This window comes from Apus apus, chromosome 2, assembly GCF_020740795.1.
Source record: "Apus apus isolate bApuApu2 chromosome 2, bApuApu2.pri.cur, whole genome shotgun sequence".
Classification (NCBI taxonomy): Eukaryota; Metazoa; Chordata; class Aves; order Apodiformes; family Apodidae; genus Apus; species Apus apus.
In genome coordinates, this window is record NC_067283.1 from 145,670,554 (window position 1) to 145,687,593 (window position 17,040).

General features: G+C 48.4%; 1 protein-coding gene across 1 annotated transcript; it reads left to right on the top strand.

The window, feature by feature from the left end:
- Window positions 1–4,513: 4,513 nt before the first annotated feature.
- On the top strand, window positions 4,514–10,056 carry TRIB1 (tribbles pseudokinase 1). Its single transcript, XM_051612150.1, has 3 exons — window positions 4,514–4,914; window positions 5,385–5,677; window positions 7,769–10,056. The coding sequence occupies exons 1-3, from the start codon at window positions 4,609–4,611 to the stop codon at window positions 8,235–8,237; spliced, it is 1,068 nt and encodes a 355-aa protein (XP_051468110.1). The 5' UTR covers window positions 4,514–4,608; the 3' UTR covers window positions 8,238–10,056.
- The last annotated feature ends 6,984 nt before the right edge of the window (window positions 10,057–17,040 follow it).

Sequence of the window (17,040 nt, forward strand, 5' to 3'; positions counted from 1 at the left end):
AAAATAATTATTTTTCATCATTTGCCTGATAGTTTAATGTTAGCTGAAGTATTTGTGTGTCATGCCTCTCTCATCTAACAACTAAAATAATGACTTTTTAATTTCTTCCCATAGTAAGCAGCCAGTTTATTTATAAATGGCATAATCTAATAGAGATTTACTCTGTGTATCCCATGAGATATATTATCAGAGTTACCAGACCTGTCCCAAGCACTTGGGAAGTGGGGAGATGGTTACACAATTCTCATTGCCTCTGGCTGCTCCAGTTACAAAGATAAAGGGTCAGAGAACTGGAGCAGTTGAGATAATTTTGTGAGCATCTAAGAAAAAGGAGCCGATCAGGTGAGTGTAGGGACTGGCTGAGGGTGAGACAGGCTTGAATGCCACACAACAGAAATCCCCTTAAATAAAATAACATGCTAGAAAAAGAGAATGTTGATGCCTGACCACCAGAAATTCTGGGTTCTTCATCTGGCAGATGCAATAGCACTGCTTGTCATTTAAAAAAGAATTAGAAAAAATGTATGAAGAGCAACACTAAACTTGCCAAAGTTCTGGCAAATCTGGGCTGGGCTGGGCAAGACCCTTCCCTTTGCTGGTACATGCCAGGTATGTGATACACATCCCACAGGATCTCATCTCTGCTCTAGTCCCAGCTCCTCACGTAGCAGCCAGGACTCCAGGAAGAGTGGAGGCAGTGAACAGCTGTGCAGCACAATCTACCTTTTGTGATGTTTTTTTAATATCCTTCGACTGGGAGCTCCTCAGACTTCCTTAGCCTTTGTAAGGTGCCTGTTGCACACTGTTGTCCTTTGCCAAACACAAGTGTACTCCCAAAGGCCACCCCTGCCCGACCTCACTGGTACTGGGAGCATCCAAGGCTGGGTCCTTGGTTCCTTGTAGTCTGCTGGCTCACAGTGGTTCATTTTTCTGGCACTTGGGTAGGAAGACTCATCCACAGATTCAATATTTTATCCTGAAGTTAGGTCTGTGACTGTAATTCTGCACTGATCTGTGTTCCACAGTGATTTACAGTGCTATCCCATCGAAGATACCTAAGACTGCCTTGCTTCTTTTGGAAAGGCTGTAAGGCCATTCAGACTCAAATTAACTGCAGGCACAGCTGAGACTGCTGTGCTAGTACTCATCTCATGCATGTTAAGCAGGCAACCCCCAAAAAATCTTTTCTGGTGGAGGGGGAGATGGAATGGTGAAGGCTTGCACAGGGAATAGAAAGAAGATCCCTAATGGCTTTTGGTTTCTTGAGAAGACTAATGCAGGAGATATGCCTGGCTGCTTAAAAACCTGTGGTGAACAATGAACAAGAAACCATTATGGCAAGTGTGGTAGCCCCATATTCTGCAAAAATCTTTTCATACTGAAATGCTGTAACAGTTGCTCTGTTCTTCACAAGCCTCTCCCTCAAGTTCCTCCTGTTTTCTGCACTGGTTCATAACCAAGCCAGGTTTGCATGCAAGCAGTGGTGGAGATGGGTAAGGAGGACAAATTTCAACCTTCTGAGAAGCACCGTGTCATGCAGACCATCAGACATTATCCCTGGCATCCCTTTTATTTTTTCTTTTATTCTGCATTTTGTGCATCAGCCAAAATAAAACCAACCAAACAAAAAAATGAAAACCAAACAAAAACCAGAAAACACAGAGTGGGAATCACTTCTCTACTCTGTCTGTTGGAATTAATCTGGTGGGAATGGAAAGGAGTTTGGATGTAATGATCCATACCTTAAATATAAGACTGAGAATAAGGTAGTGAGCATTCATGATTTTGTTAATAATTGCTACTGCATGTTTATTCATGACATTAATGCTTTGAGTACCTGAAAGCATGCCAGGCATTTTAAAGAAGCAATGAAGGTTTCCTGCTGTGCAGAACTGTCTCCATTTTGCAAAGACCTGATACCTGGAAGATTTAAGCTTGGGTTCATTTCAGCCACATGTAGATAACTGAAGTTTGGTCTATGAAGTCAGCAGGGAGAGGGCACACACCTGCACTTCTGGGATGAATTGCCCGGGGGTTATCTTTTTCCTGGTTTCTGGGCACTGCACACCCAGTTTCTGTGCTCTGGTTAGCAGGGACACCCCCACGGAGCATGAAACTGGGAGAATTCCTATGAGAAGAGGCTGCCCAGGCACCAGGAGCCTCTGGTAGGACTGTGGGATGCAGTGCTGTGTGTACCTCTGTGCTCTGCTCTCCCCTCACACTCCACATGCTTTTTAGGGGGACAGGACAATGGTGGGGGGGAGGAAGGTGCCCTTCTTAAGAACCAAGGGTTGCCATCCCCATTTGACTGCCAGTAGCCTGAACCACACACCTGTGCTGGTCCTGGTGGCATGAGGTGATGAGCTGTGGACTTTAAGAGGCTTTAAATGGATGTGAGGCTTAGAAGGTGAAGGATAAGGCTTCTGACAATGTGTGCTAATGGATTTACAGTGTGGACCTTCTCAGTGGGGACAACGAGCTGGCACAGGAGCTGGGACGGGATCTTCAGGAGGGCACGGACCCAAGGCTCTTACTTACCCCAGGTGCACTCCCTTGTCCTGAGAGCACTACCGGAGACTGTTACACACCAATAATACCCAGGAGTATGTTTATGTAGGTCCATTACTACTTTGATGATGTGTCTACACCCTTCCCCTGTTCCCCAAATCACTGGCACCACCCCTCCTCCCCCCCCCCCCCGCATCACCTCAGTTGTAGGAAGCAGCCCACACATGCTGGATTCACCTAAATTCACCTGGCAGTGGCATCCCAGTCATTCAACTTCCAGGAAGGGAAAAGTAAAACAAAGGCCTGATGGATCTTCCAGGATGTTTTGCCTGTGAGAGGAATGAAGTCAAATAGCGTGCTTGCAGAGTTGCGGTGAATTGCTCCGAAACAATCTGCAGACATTAATGGAATTGTATTTCTGGGGGAGGGGATAAAGAAAAAAAAAAAAAAAAGGAAAATGCAGGCCCTGGGATATCCCTTTATGGCATATGTATTTTATGTTTAAATGCATTAATGGGTCTGCTATGCTGTGAGTCATCATCCCGCACAAGAGCTTCATTTGTTTCTTAAAATACACCAGAGGTAGCTGAAGGCACGCACGGGTTTGCTGTGCAGTTCTCTGTCAGGAATCTGAGCAGCACCTGCACGGGTGGCACCACAGGCCTCAGGGATGGGAGGTGGGGGCAACCCTGTCCTCTGCTGCTTAAACAGACCAGAGTTGGGGAAACCAAAACGGGTAAGAACCGAGCCTGCAGAATAACGAAACTCAGGCTCCCTGGGTTATTAGGGAAGCCTCAGCGCCGAATTACAGAAAATTTGCATATATGTAAACAGAAAAGCTGGAGAGTTTCCTTCTGAAGCACACTTGTCAAAACTACAGCTGTCTGCGTTTTTTCCAGGGATGATTTGTTGTCTGGTTTTCTCTCATTTTTCTTCGGTTTACTTGCAGTCCTGGCTGCAAATCTATTTACTATTCCTTTAAACTCACACTTCTGAGCCCGGTGGTGGCTGCTGAGCTCGACTGCCTGCTCCTCACAGGTCACTCCAGCTGCTGGCTGCTTCTTGCTCTCCGTGCTATTCCTTTTACGGAGAGCAGATAGTTTTAACATGGGAAACACCCGGTGCAATGGGGGTGCACGTTAAATCCACGCTCGTGAACAAGTGGTAAATACACAACAGCTTCGTGATGCAAAGCTTGGAGTGAACGACAGTTAATTAGGGATTAGTGAAAAGCGAGAATTGGAGCTGGGGAGAAGCCAGGGTAAATGTATAAAGAAAAAGCTCCTGGGAATGGAGCTGGGCTCGCTTTCTCTCCACAATTAGCCCGGCTTAACTTCATGTATTTACACATCGCACAAGGCGATGCTGTCTCGAAAGCGCTACGGGGGCATTTGAAATTCCTGGCACCGTTTCCCAGCGGCACACGCTGCTGGTGGATAAACCCGCTGGTGCCATTTCCAGGGCTGCCTCTGCAGAAGAGACGCTCATCTCTGGGTGCCGGTGACTTTCCCCCCCCGCCCCCGCCCCCTTAAACTTTGCTAGAAAACGCTCCCTGCCTCTATCTTTGTGCTTATAAGGGAGGGGTGGAGGTTGGGGGGGAAAAGAGAGAGGGGTTGTTGTGAGCGGGCTGGGCTTGCGAGGGGCGAACCCCAAAAGCAAGGGGTGCTCCCCGAGCGCTGCCATCCCCTCGGACATGCGATGACCTTCTTCCAGACCGGCTGGAGGACCACGGGAGGGCGGATCCTCTCCGCGGCCCCGGGTGCCCGGCGGGACACGCAGGCGGGCGGGGCAGCGGGAGACCTGCCTGGGACCGGCTCCGCGGAGCGCAGCAGGAGGAGCAGAGCAGGCGTTTCCGAGTCTCTCTCCTCCCATTTCCCCCCCCCACCCCTGCCCCTTGCGTCAGGGCCGGTAGGAGGAGACTCACTTTTTTTTTTTTTTACTTTTTTTTTTTTTTTTTTTTTTTTAAAAGCCTCCAACTACTTTAGCGCGGACTCGGCAGCAGATGGTGGACACGGCCCGAGGTTTCGGCGGCGTGAGCGAAGGGATGCGCCCAGCCCGCACCGGCCGCCTCTAGCTCCGCGCCCGCCGCCGCTCCCCTCCATGAGCCGCCCCGCGTCCCTGCTGCCGGCCGCCCGCTGCCGCAGCGCTCCGGCCAAGCGGCTCCACACCCTCCACGACGGCCCCGCCGAAGAAACCCCGGCTGCCAAATCCCCTCGCCTCGCCGACTGCGGACCCCCGGATTGCTTGAGCGCTCCCGGTTCGCCTTGTGCTCCTCCGGCTTCTCCCGCCGGCGGGGGATCGGCGGGTCCCAGCCTGATCGCCTCGTACCTGCTGCTGCCGCTGGCCGAGCGGGAGCAGGTGTCCAGGGCGCTGAGCGTCAGCTCCGGGCGGGAGCTGCGCTGCAAGGTGAGCGCGGAGCTCCGCGGGTGCGGATGGCGAGGGTTGGGATAGGGTCACCGGGGGGAACCTGCCGGCTGTTCTGAGCGTCTCGACACGGGGGAGAGCCTTAAAAAAAAACATCCTCCCTCTGCGCCCCGGCCAGCTGCCGGTGGGGATTTTACCTGTCCTGGAAGTCAGCTGGAACTCCGGGTTGACCTCGGAGCATCATCTCAAAAAGGCTTGGAGCGTTTTATCTTGAAAGGGGGGTGGACATTTTTATTTTTCTTTCTTTTTTTCTTCGCCTCCCCCCCCCCCCCCTCCCTCGGCTTTTCAATATAAAACGAACAGGAAGGGTCTCGGTAACTGCTTTGAACGGTGCTCCTGCCGAGCCCTGGCTCCCCTCCAGCTCCCTCGTCATTGTTTGGGGAGAGTTGCTACGCGAGCAACTGCTTTCAGCGCCCTCGAGAGTGAATTTTGGTTTAATTTCCTCTTTACAGGTGTTCCCCCTCAAACACTACCAGGACAAGATCCGGCCTTACATTCAGCTGCCATCGCACAGAAACATCACCGGGGTTGTCGAAGTCATCCTCGGGGACACCAAGGCCTATGTGTTCTTTGAAAAGGACTTTGGGGACATGCACTCCTACGTGAGGAGCTGCAAGAGGCTGAAGGAAGAGGAGGCTGCCCGGCTGTTCAAGCAGATCGTCTCTGCTGTAGCTCACTGCCACCAGTCGGCCATCGTACTTGGTGACCTCAAGCTCAGGAAATTTGTCTTCTCTAATGAAGAAAGGTAAGCGGTTGTCGCCAGCCAGCCCTGGGGTGAGTGGGGAGGGAGGAATGCCACATCCAGAGAGGCAAAAGCATCCCAGGGAGTAGAAAAGGCTGTGTCAGCCAGGCATTACTTGCGAGCAATCTGAGTAGGTCCCCATCACACGTATGTAGTAGGTCATGGATCTAGCTGGTATGCACTTACTCTTAGTTAGATCTTGACTGATGAAAGGGAGGAAACTCTCCGGGAGTTTCCTCTCATTCAGCAGAAGTTCAGTGAAACCTGCTGGTAAACAAAGGGACAATAGTTCTGATGCTCCTTAGCACCAGAAGATGTCATGTGTGCTACTCATTCAGCGTAAAATGAATAAAAGGCAGAGAGAGGAAGTGGAGGGAGACTGAGACATTGGGCCAGGGCTGGGGAGCAGCCTGGCTGGGGGAGCAGGAGATGTGAGGAGCTGGAGCTCTGGACCCTACTTGTGCTTGAGAGAGCTGTCTGGTGGCAGAGTCGTGCTCGGGAGGGGTCTCATTCTGAAATCCTCTACTGATCAGGGTTATGCTGCTAACAAAAGACCATCTGTGCCCTTCAAGGCTTTTATCCCTCCCCCTCTACCACTCCTTGCCCTCTGTGCCCGTGGATGTGGGCACACACAGGAGGGAAGGTGGGACACAGTTAAATATTACTTTGGGAATGCTGCACTGAAGAAAAGGATTCTGGTGAAACTTAGCCTAAAGCCTAGGAATAGAGGAAGGAGATCTAGAATCTAGTTGTTAAATTTAGATTAGGGAAATAATTCAGTATTTCCCTGAAGTGTTTGCTGCTCCTGTAGTGCCTCATCACACATGGCAGAGCCAGAAATAAATTTTTAATCACCAAAACTGACTTATTAGCTGCTTCTCCTGTGGAAAGTTCAAAAGATAAGCAGAAATAATGGAGATGTGCTTAATCTGATGAAACAGAAGTTGATACTGCTGAGGCAGAAGAAAAACCATTTTGTTGTTTGTTTTTTCTTAACTGGGCTAATGCTTCTTCAGGATATCGTTTATAAAACATGATAAGAAAATTAACGAGCACTGCCCCTCTTGAACAGCAACAACTCTGTGTTGACACGCAAAGAAAGTAATTCCTTTGAAGGAAACTATTGCAGCTTTTCCCGCCCATAAGAAGATGAAACATTTGTTGAAATGTTACATTGCACACAGCCTCGCTCATTTGGAAATAATGCGTTGCACAGGCCAGTGTCATGTGCATCCCATTTGGCAAGAAGAGGGTTAAGCAATGGCAGGCGGACTCAGGGCTCTCCGGCACAGGTGCAGTTTCAGGGCTCCTGCAGCCAATCCCGGGCCCACGGTTCGTGTTGAGTCATATTTTCCGTTTGCAGAACCAATGGGTATTTGCGAGGTCACGCCGGGGACAGGCTGCAGCGACACCCCAGCGGGCGGCAGGCAGGGCTCAGCCCTTCCAGGGCCAGCCCGTGCCTTCCTCGCTGATGTGAAGCTCCCCTTCCCCTCAGAACAGGAGATCAGGGTGCACCCGTCTCAACTTGGGAGGTGGCAAGTGCTGTGGTACCCTCCAGAAAGGCAAAAAGAGTAAAAATTTAAAAATAAAATTAAAAAAAATAAATATATATATATATATATATATAAAACTCAGGAGAGACAATGATTCCCACAAGCATGGAAGGGAGCTGGACTTTGTGGTTTGCAAATCCCGCAGCTGGACGCTCTTTGCTCAAAGCTTGAACCGCAAAGGGCAGCATGTGTGGTGTGTTGTAGCTGATTAACCCCCAGCAGTCACAGTGCAACCTGCAGAGATAGAAGGTGACTTGCTGGGGCTCCTTCAGAGTTCTCTGTGTTGTTAAAATCTCCCATAAATAAAATAAGTAGGCTTTTCTGAGCACGCCCCCCCCCCCCATACATGTAGCTGCACTTCCATTACATGGGTGAAGGTGTCCAGGCAACCTCTTCACTGCAAATTGAAAAGCGTTTTCTCTCCTTTTCCTTAAGCTGAAGCAAGGAAAGCAGGGATTGCTGTGGCAGGGGGCCCACTGAGCTCACTTGTGTCTGGGTGTTGCTATTTCTAACCTGTGGCTTCCTCTCCTGCCCTCCCTAGGACTCAGCTGCGGCTGGAGAGCCTGGAAGACACACACATCATCAAAGGTGAAGACGATGCGCTCTCAGACAAGCACGGCTGCCCGGCCTATGTCAGCCCTGAGATCCTAAACACAACGGGGACTTACTCTGGAAAATCAGCTGACGTGTGGAGTTTGGGAGTGATGCTCTATACCCTGCTAGTGGGACGCTATCCCTTCCATGACTCGGACCCTAGCACTCTGTTTTCCAAGATCCGGCGTGGACAGTTCTGTATTCCTGACCATGTCTCCCCCAAAGCCCGATGCCTCATCCGCAGCCTCCTGAGGCGGGAGCCCTCTGAAAGACTCACTGCTCCAGAGATCTTGCTTCACCCTTGGTTCGAGGCAGTCTTGGAGCCTGGATATACAGACCAGGAGACAGGCACTTCGGATCAAATCGTTCCAGAATACCACGGAGACAGTGACGATATAAGTTCCTTCTTCTGCTAGCCCCAAAATCTCTCTAACCTTGGCGGCTCTCACCTCCGGCATCTTCGTAGAGTTTCCTTCTTCCACGTTTGCAAACTCACAACAGCATCTTAAAGTGCCAGTATGGTCAGAAAAGTGACCTTGTTTAAACGCCAACCCTGTCGATCTCTGCTCTTTGAATGTGCTCAGAGCTCCATCCTCTTCTTCTGCTAGGAGGTCCATCCTGCCAGCCCTGGAGGACCCATGCAGCTTTGTGAGAGCCATCTGGCTTTTCTCCTGTCTCCCACATCCTTCACTGGTGGAACTGGCTACATCTTGGCTGCAGGGTCTTTCAGCTGCTGAGGTGTGAGACAGAAAGGCAGCTCTGTCTGCTTTCCCATGGTGGCTACAGGGGTGCAGAGCCCTGGCCGCGATGTGCAGGAGGTGGAGGGCACGAGGTGTGCCTCTAACTGAGAAAATCTGACAGAAATGGGTAAAAAGGGGAATCGACTCAGTGTGACACACCAGCCGGCTTGCAAAGTAGCTTTCTGACTGAGAGTGCACTTTAAGGAGGGAAGGAGGTCTTCGCCCACCACGGCCAGCCACCCGCTCGCTGCTCCTCCTTCAGCCCATCTTGCTTCCAGAGGCATGAAGCAACTAGATCCACCCGTAAGACAAATCACTGCTGTGGCTCTTTCTGAAGCAGAAACTAATGGATCTTCTAGTCGGATCCCCTCCAATTCCACTTGCTGACCAGGAAAGCATTTTAAATAGACTTAATCCTCACATTACCATGGTGTAGCCTATAGAACTTCATGCCCTCAGTGAGCTTGTCAAGTAGCAGGTCTCTTTAGCTCCGAGTGCCAAAACATATCCGTTTACCAAACCGTAACACTATTGGCTGGGGCGCCTTCCCTTGGGAGACAACAAGGGGTATCTTGTACAGTACGTGTAAACACAGTCATGTTTTCCTACAAGCTCAACTCTTAAAACCATCACATCCCCTCTCCTCTTTGCCCCTCTGCCCCCCCCAAAGGTTAGTCTTAAGAGTAAAATCTCCATACGCCCTTAGCTGATTATTCAGGTATGTTGTTTGCCTATGGCTACATTTCCCCCCCCTCTCTTTCCCCCTCCTCCCACCCCCCCACCCTTTTTTTTTTTTTTTTTTTTTTTTTTTTTTGCATGATTAGTCATAGTTTTCCAATGTGCGTGGATAATGAATATATCTAAATCATTAGCTTCCTGGGTTGGGGGTAAGTAAAGCTTAGTCCTGCCTAAAATTTCCGCTTCGTTTCACATTTGTGTCCAGTGGCTTATGCAAAGAGATGTCCCTTCGCCTCTGGCAAGGGCACAGCTGCTGAGATTGCCAGGGGCTGGGTAACCCTTGTCCCCAGCATAGCAGAGTTGAGTGAAGTTATTTTAAGGGTTAACCCCCAGCAGGCTGCAGTCCCACCACGCGTTGCGAGAATACCATGTATACCTCATGGACTGTGTACTTTGTACATACCTTACTGTTTGGGGTTTTGTTTTCTTGTTTTGTTGTACTTTGTCCTAATAAGAGGTGTCAAAGAGCAATTTAATGTGAATTATTGTTGGCAATACTAACTTGACAGAATCATGAGCATTAAGAGCAGGGCGCTACAGCTCTCCGTTGCACTAAACCTCTCATGATTGCTTGACATTTGTATCTGTGATACAGTTTAACCCTTCTATGAGAAACAGTACAATTTGTATATATTGGTAGAAAACTCTGCCAGAAAAGCTAAAAACACTATGTCCAACTTGTAAATATGTATATGTATGTGGAAACCCGGATGATAAAGTCTGACTTGTAGAAAGTTTAATAAACTTGGTTTCATAATGTTTGTCCCCATTTCTTGCAGTGTCTTGAGGGGAATGCAGCTTGAGTGTGTTTGGCTTAATCTGAAAAAATGGGGGTTGGTCTCAAAGATCAGCTTCTCTGAGGTCCCTGTATGTGTCCTGTTGTGCCTGAGCCTCCAGGCTCTGAGCCCTGACTCCTCCAGCTCTGCCTGGGGTTGAATCCCCATGGAAATAAGTGGGGACAGAGGATGGTTCCTGCCTCTTGGGGGGTGGGAAGTGCTATATGAATTAAGGTATCCTATTAATGAGATGAACAAGGGGGGAGGGGAGTTAAAGCCCCACCTCTGAGCTTTGGGAACCCTATTACCTTTCAGCACGGGCACTCATTTCCATCTGCACCCAGTGAGCAGAAAATGCTGTGGCGCCTCGAGGCTGTCACCCTGCACCTGTGTGTGTGGCCATGAGATGCTCATGCCAGTGGAAAATCACATCTCAGGTGTCTAAAAATGAGCAGCCAGAAGGAGAGGCCCTGGTTGGGAGCATCGGCTTCAACAGGGAGCCAGAGCCAGTGGGTAGGGGCTTCATCCCGCTGCTGGGAGGCAGGGCAGAGACCACCTGGACCTCCCCTTAAAAATGAAGGGAAATATTATTAGAGCTGCTTTTCTTTGTGATGAGAAGAGAGGAGTATAAATAGCAGCAGTATCAAGGTTATAGAATGTGCTTTCCTGAAAGAGATCAAGCCACCCTTGTAATCCACCCGGAGAGGTGAGATCATCGCTCACAAGTAGAGAGGAGGAGGAAGAGAGTCTTGATTTTTATTTATACTTTGCCTCATGTTTAACTTTGTCCTTTTGCTTGAAATCTGTTCACCAGAACAACTGCTTCCAGGCAGCTCTTTGAGCAAGAGCAACTTCTAAAAAGGCTCTGCTTTCAGAAGGGGAGTGGTAAGAGAAAAGGAGGAAATAGGGACCTGGTCAATGATAAAGCAAAGTGCACTGACTTTAATTAGGCATCTTGACTCCCACTCTGAGAAACCAGCAATCTGTGCAGTAAGCATATTTTCTTAGCACTTGCTGAGTGTATGTCAGACACCAAAATATCTCAAGTTACTTTACTGATGTTATTCTTGCAAGACTTGTAAAAATACATGTGCCACATAGCCTGGCTGATTAAATTAGCCCCTGCCCTACCATGCTTTCAGGCTTGGATAGAAGCCCTGATGCATCCTTTTAAAACAACTGGGGGTTTGTGCTTTGGTGAAACCTAGAAAACTTTCAAAACACCTTTGTTTTTTTTCCCCCCCTGCAGTTAAGTCACCTTGAACGTGTAGGTCACCCCATGACTTTATTTCACATGTGCTACACTGTAGAGCAATTAAAATAAAGGCAAAACTGTAGTAACATCTGCAAACAGCCTCTGTGTTGCTTTAGGGATTATAATGCAACATCCGTTTGTACAGCAGAATAAATTGCTATTGCTTCGTAACCCCATCGTTTGTATTGTTGTATACAAAGTTTCAGAGCATGTTGAAAGAACCAGCATATTAAGTGATTAAACTTTGATGGTGGGTGTGAGAACTTTGATTTATGCAATGCATACATTTCTTTTTGAGAGAGTCATAATTTGTCTATTTTTACATGGACCTTTTGGATGAAGACTGTCTGCATCTCATGTATTTCTCAGAGCTGGCTTGAACCTTCATCCTGAAGTTGCAAGATGTTGTTGGCCTCTCTGAGAAGTGCTGGGAACCTTCAGTCCCCCTCAGCTGCTGAAAACACAAAAAAAGTTGAAGTTTTTCACAACATCCTGGGCCCCATCCTAAACCTACATCAAATAGCCTCCCAGTCAGGAGAGACCTCACATCCTAAATATATATATATTCATCAACTCTTGATACTTTGGCAGTATTTTAGGCATCAGTTCAATAATTTTCTTTTAAAGTAGCACAGCAGAATTTATGAACCAGCTTCCTCTTACAGAGCCAGGTAAAACAACCAGCTCAGCAAGCTCGGGTTTAAGGTCAACATCTCTTTGCCAAGCAGATGATACTGCAGAGGTTATTTGCTGTTAATTAAGAAGGATTGATAGAGGTTGAGTTCTATCTATGCTGAAAAGTGTCCTGGTTTTAGGACAACACCTCCAAGTCAGTCAAAAGGACTTCTGTGTCAACGTATTATTTATGAGAGAAAAGGGAGAAAAAAATATTTATTTATTTATTTAAAAATTAATACAAGATTAAGATTCTTTGCACTTGGCTGGTGGCAAAGCTGGGGCAACACTCTTCTCTAGCTCTGCTTCAATGATCTGAGGGTAGGTCTGAGAGAGAACTTGAAAAGCACATCTTGCTCGGTCAGCACTGAGTGCATTCTGCCAAGCAAATCTCTTCAGATTATCTCTTTATACAAAAGCAGGTATTTTTATTTTTATTTATTTTTTTTTCATGCTGTTGCATTCTGGTAAGGAAAAATCCCAACATTTGGTGGCCTGAATTAATCCCTTGCAAAAAAATGGCTTTGTTAAATGCAGCATCTCTCAGAAGCATTGTTGGTAGAAGTGCCATGAAATTTGCAACAGTTCCTACCATGATTCCTCCATAACTTGCAAAATCCTCTCCAAGTGAAATCCAGAGTTCAGATTTCAGCCAGGATCAAATTTTTTTAAAATTATTTTATTTTTTAATTATTTTTTCTTCAGCAAAACGACAAAACCTTCAGGATATGAGTTCACAGCAGGAACTTTTTTTTTTTTTTTTTTTTTTTTTTTTTATGAAGCCAGCTATTTAGAGAATGCCTTAAAGAAAACTCATTAGTTTTCATTGCCCTGTATATATTTATTTACAGTATTTAACCAGCTAAACAAGCTAATGTGCAGCACTTCATTTCCTAATTTGGCTTTGAAGCCGGAGCAGCAGAAGTATCAATTACATTCTGTCAAATGCAAACATTAACATAACTGTATGAAGCAATCATGTTTCTAACAACAGCAAGCACTGCCCAGAGGACCAAAATAAATAAAATTCATAGAGCAAGAGGTAACGCTTTTCTTTACGGCAGGATTAGGGCTGGTGAGAGCACCCGTGTGCTTTCCTCTCAAGGGACCGGCAGGGCTGGGGAGGCAGCTCCGGAGCTGAAACGCAGGTGAATGAATAATCAGGCACTTGCTCACCCAGGGCACGGTCTCATCACGGCGGGTGTGGATTTCTGCCTGCAACTCGCACTGTTATTAATGGTTAATTAATGTGTAATTTGCAGAAAGAGATGAAACCGGGACCTCGGCGGTGTGTTGTGAGCACACACACACACACACACACGTGGGCTTATCATTCGAAGAAATATCAGGGTGACACGAAGGGTGGGTGACAGAAAATAAGTGTGGCATGAATCAGCTGCCCCGTATTTATCATAGGGTGCTGTTGTGGGAAAACATTCACCTCCACCAACTACTGTCTCCTGCCAACAACAAAAGTCGAGTTTGATAAATTATTAGTGGAGATGTTCTCAGTGGCTTTGCTTAGATTTTACTCCTCTTGCGCAAATTGCAGATTAGGAAAGGATTAAGTAACAACAGTGTGGCTGAAGTATTACACATCGTGCTGGCCAGTAGCCAAAGAATGTAGCATGCAAAAGCTGACATTGCCTAAGAAATCAAATATAGCTCCGGTCACCACAGAAAATGACTCTTCCCAACCACCTAAGGTAGTTGCTCAGTTTCTCCTATGTCACCCAGTGTCTTGCACCAGAAGATTGGTCACTACAGGGCTGCTTTTTTTTTTCCCTTTTTTTTTTTTTTTTTTTTTTCTTTCTTTCAGGTAGTGACAAAGCCATAAGCATTTAGGTGAATCACAGAAACCATAAATGTAATTGACTGTAAAGCCAATTGCTGGGCTTTGTGATAACATCACTGTCAAGTCTCGACTTGTCAGATTCGTGGTCTTACTGAGGTTCAAATACTGCGAGTTTTCTGTGCTGTGCTAGCAACCCAGGGCAAAGCATCCACATCACTGGGGGCAACAGGCTGCACGAGGTCCTCATGCCTAGTGACAGTGGCTCTGCAGATGGGTCACGGGACTCCTGGTGTGTTTCCCCCAGTGAGTAAAAGCAGCAGAGTAAGGCTCACAAAGGTCAGCTGGCAGAAACAGGGGGGCAACAGCTCTCAAACTATAGGCAAAGGGTAAGACTCACCCTGGCACTGCTGTGAAATTGTTGGCTGATAAGCACGGTGGTGAAGCCTACTCCTCCCTGCCCCCTGCTTGTGCCCAAGTTACCTGGATCTGGAGGAAGGCAGGATGCTGTTGGGCCAACAGGTCCAGCCAGTCGCCAGGAGAAGCACCAGCAGATGCCTACAGATGTGCATGGGAACGTGGCAGGTGGCCATTGGACTCCCCCTATGTTGTGGCCCTGGCAGCACAGGGGTGGTTTGGCTCACCAGTGACCACCTTGGTGTTAAACCATCCTCCCAGGACCTTTCTATCGAGCAGTTGCTTGACTGCCTTTGACCCTCTCTGGCTTTGGGGTCTCAAAATCCTGTGGCAGCAAATTCCAGAGCAGAACTTGTTGCTGCTCAGTTAAATGACCTAGTTGGAAAATGGACATGCTGCAAAACACAAGGAGTGGACTGGAACCGCTGAAGAGGACTGACTGGCCCAGTTTTGGAGGGACTTTGTGCTGCCCATGGGGACCAGAGGCGATGCAGAGCAGCTACACTCAGCACAGAGCAGCAGCTCCAGCACCTGGGGTGATGGGGACTCCAGCCCAGTGGGCAGAAAGGCTTAATCAGCAAACCCATGGGATATTTTTTCATGAGTCTTGTGATCCTTAATATGTAAGAGCCCTGTCTGCTGAAGTTAATGATCTCTAGGACACTGCAAACTTTCATGTGAGGAAGAACGAGCAAGTGTCCAGTCTCTCTGTTGCAAAGAGGGGTTTGAAAGGATGTGTCCTGTGAACCCTTTGGACTGTTCCATGCTCATCATCAGTGTCCCAGCCAGATGCTCTGTGTTGCAAGGGCATGTTTGACTGGCTGCCTCGTTACAGCAGGCAGAGTTTTGTCCTTTTATCTGAGCAGCTGGCAAAACAATACATTAAAAAATAAGACAAAGTCAGCGAATAGTTTTCTTTCCCCATATGTGAGATTAGAGGAACTACTCCCCCTCATCCAGAATGATTTCCTGACTTGGTAACATTTTTCTCAATCTCCTCTTCTTCTTTTTCTCCAGTGCGTGGGGAAAAGCAGGATTTGTGGTTCGGCTGGAGGGTGAGCACCATTTCATGCCATGCTGTGGCCCAGGTGCTTCATGTGCATATGCCAACCACAGCAAAAGCCCTAAAAAAATCTCTCGGGGCAAGGGTGGTTTTGCAAGGAGAGGGCTTTTAAGATGGCAGGATGGGACCTCGACTCCAGCCATAAGGGACCTCCTCTGCCTGTGGGCTCATCGAGCAAGCCATGTTTGTGGGAGGCAGCACTGCCTTTAACAACCACAGCCAGGAGATGGTCCATCCTGAGATGTATTTCCCGGCTGGAGGAAGATGCTGGAGTCGCATCTAGCTTCAGTCCCTGGGGCTGGGCAGGGCTGGGGGTGGCTGGCAGGGCTTTGGCTGTCGGACAGGCAGGGCTGCTGGTGCTGGGCTGAGCTGGGAGCCGGGGCTGGCCTGTGGTGCACATCCTGCTCACGCATGTGGGCATGAGTCAGAGCCCGAGAGGAAGAGCCTCACCCAGCGGCAGCCCGAGCGCAGGGCCGAGTGCTGATGGGGAGATTGCTGATCACTGCTGACAGCCTCCCTCGGGGAGAGCCCTGCACCTGTGGTGCGGGGAAGGACAGGGGTTTGGAGCTGAGCTGGTCTCCTGCTGCCTTGTCAGAGGTTCAGCACAAACCCTTCAGGGTTCCACATTCACCCCCCTCTACTCTTCTCTTCTGAGACTCCACCTGGTGTATTGTGTTCAGCTCTGGGGCCCCCAGCATAAGAAGGACATGGACCTGTTGGGTCCAGAGGAGGGTCATGAAGATGATCAGAGGGCTAGAGCACCTCCAGTATGAGGACAGGCTGAGAGAGCTGGGGAAGAGAAGGCTCCAGGGGGACCTTTCAGCAGCTTTCCAGTGGTCACAGAGGGCCTTACAGGAAAGATGAGGAGGCACTCTTTATCAGGGAGTGTAGTGACAGGACAAGGGGTAATGGTTTTAAACTGAAACTGTGTAGATTTAGATTAGATATTAGGAAGAAATTCTTTAGTGTGAGGGTGGTGAGATACTGGCACAGGCTGCCCAGGGAAGTTGTGGATGCCCCATTCCTGGAAGTGTTCAAGGCCAGGTTGGACAGGGCTTTGAGCAACCTGATTTAGTGAGACGTGTCCCTGCCAATGCAGGGAGGTTGGAACTAGTTGATCTTTAAGGTGTCTTCCAACCCAAACCATTCTATGATTCTGTGCTGGCCAGAAGCCTCTGGAAAAGCAATGCAGTCTTTGATTTTTCTTCCCACTGGCTTGACCTCAGTCTTGCTATCTTCAGCACCCGTCAGCTGTTCTTGGCCCAGGTGCTAATCTTGCTGGGGCACTGGGACAGCTGAGCAATGGCCCCGCCAGCCCCCCACCACCTTGCTAGGAAACAGGTGTCCAGATCTTTTGACCTCTGCAAATGATTGCATTTAATGATTTCTGGAAATATTCCACTACAAACTTGGAGGGATTCTTCCAGAAATTAGGCTCATTTTTGCTAGGAAGCTGTTGCCTGTCTCAAGCAAAAGTCAGGATGAATCATTTTTCCAGGCATTCCAGCTGCAGTGGACTCCCAGCACCGGGTGAGTGAAAGCGTGTCCATGGTTTGGCTCTGAAACACCAAGGCCTGAACATCCCCAGTGCTTCTCAGAGTCAATGGGATGACTTGCATGGAGTAACAAATGCTGGGTATGACTGTGGGCAGTTCAAAAGCCAGTGGTAGATGGATCACGGTCTCGCAGCTGTGGCTTTAAAAGGGTTATTGATTCATTTGGAAACAACTAGCAGGAGTGACTTTGTAACAGACAGGATTATT

What these genes read in the sequence shown, in the direction of transcription:
- TRIB1 (XM_051612150.1), top strand. Translation starts at nt 4,609, where the DNA reads ATGAGCCGCCCCGCGTCCCTGCTGCCGGCCGCCCGCTGCCGCAGCGCT. An exon ending in GGCGGGAGCTGCGCTGCAAG is followed by an intron (nt 4,915 to 5,384) that starts GTGAGCGCGGAG and finishes TCCTCTTTACAG; the next exon opens with GTGTTCCCCCTCAAACACTA. An exon ending in GTCTTCTCTAATGAAGAAAG is followed by an intron (nt 5,678 to 7,768) that starts GTAAGCGGTTGT and finishes TGCCCTCCCTAG; the next exon opens with GACTCAGCTGCGGCTGGAGA.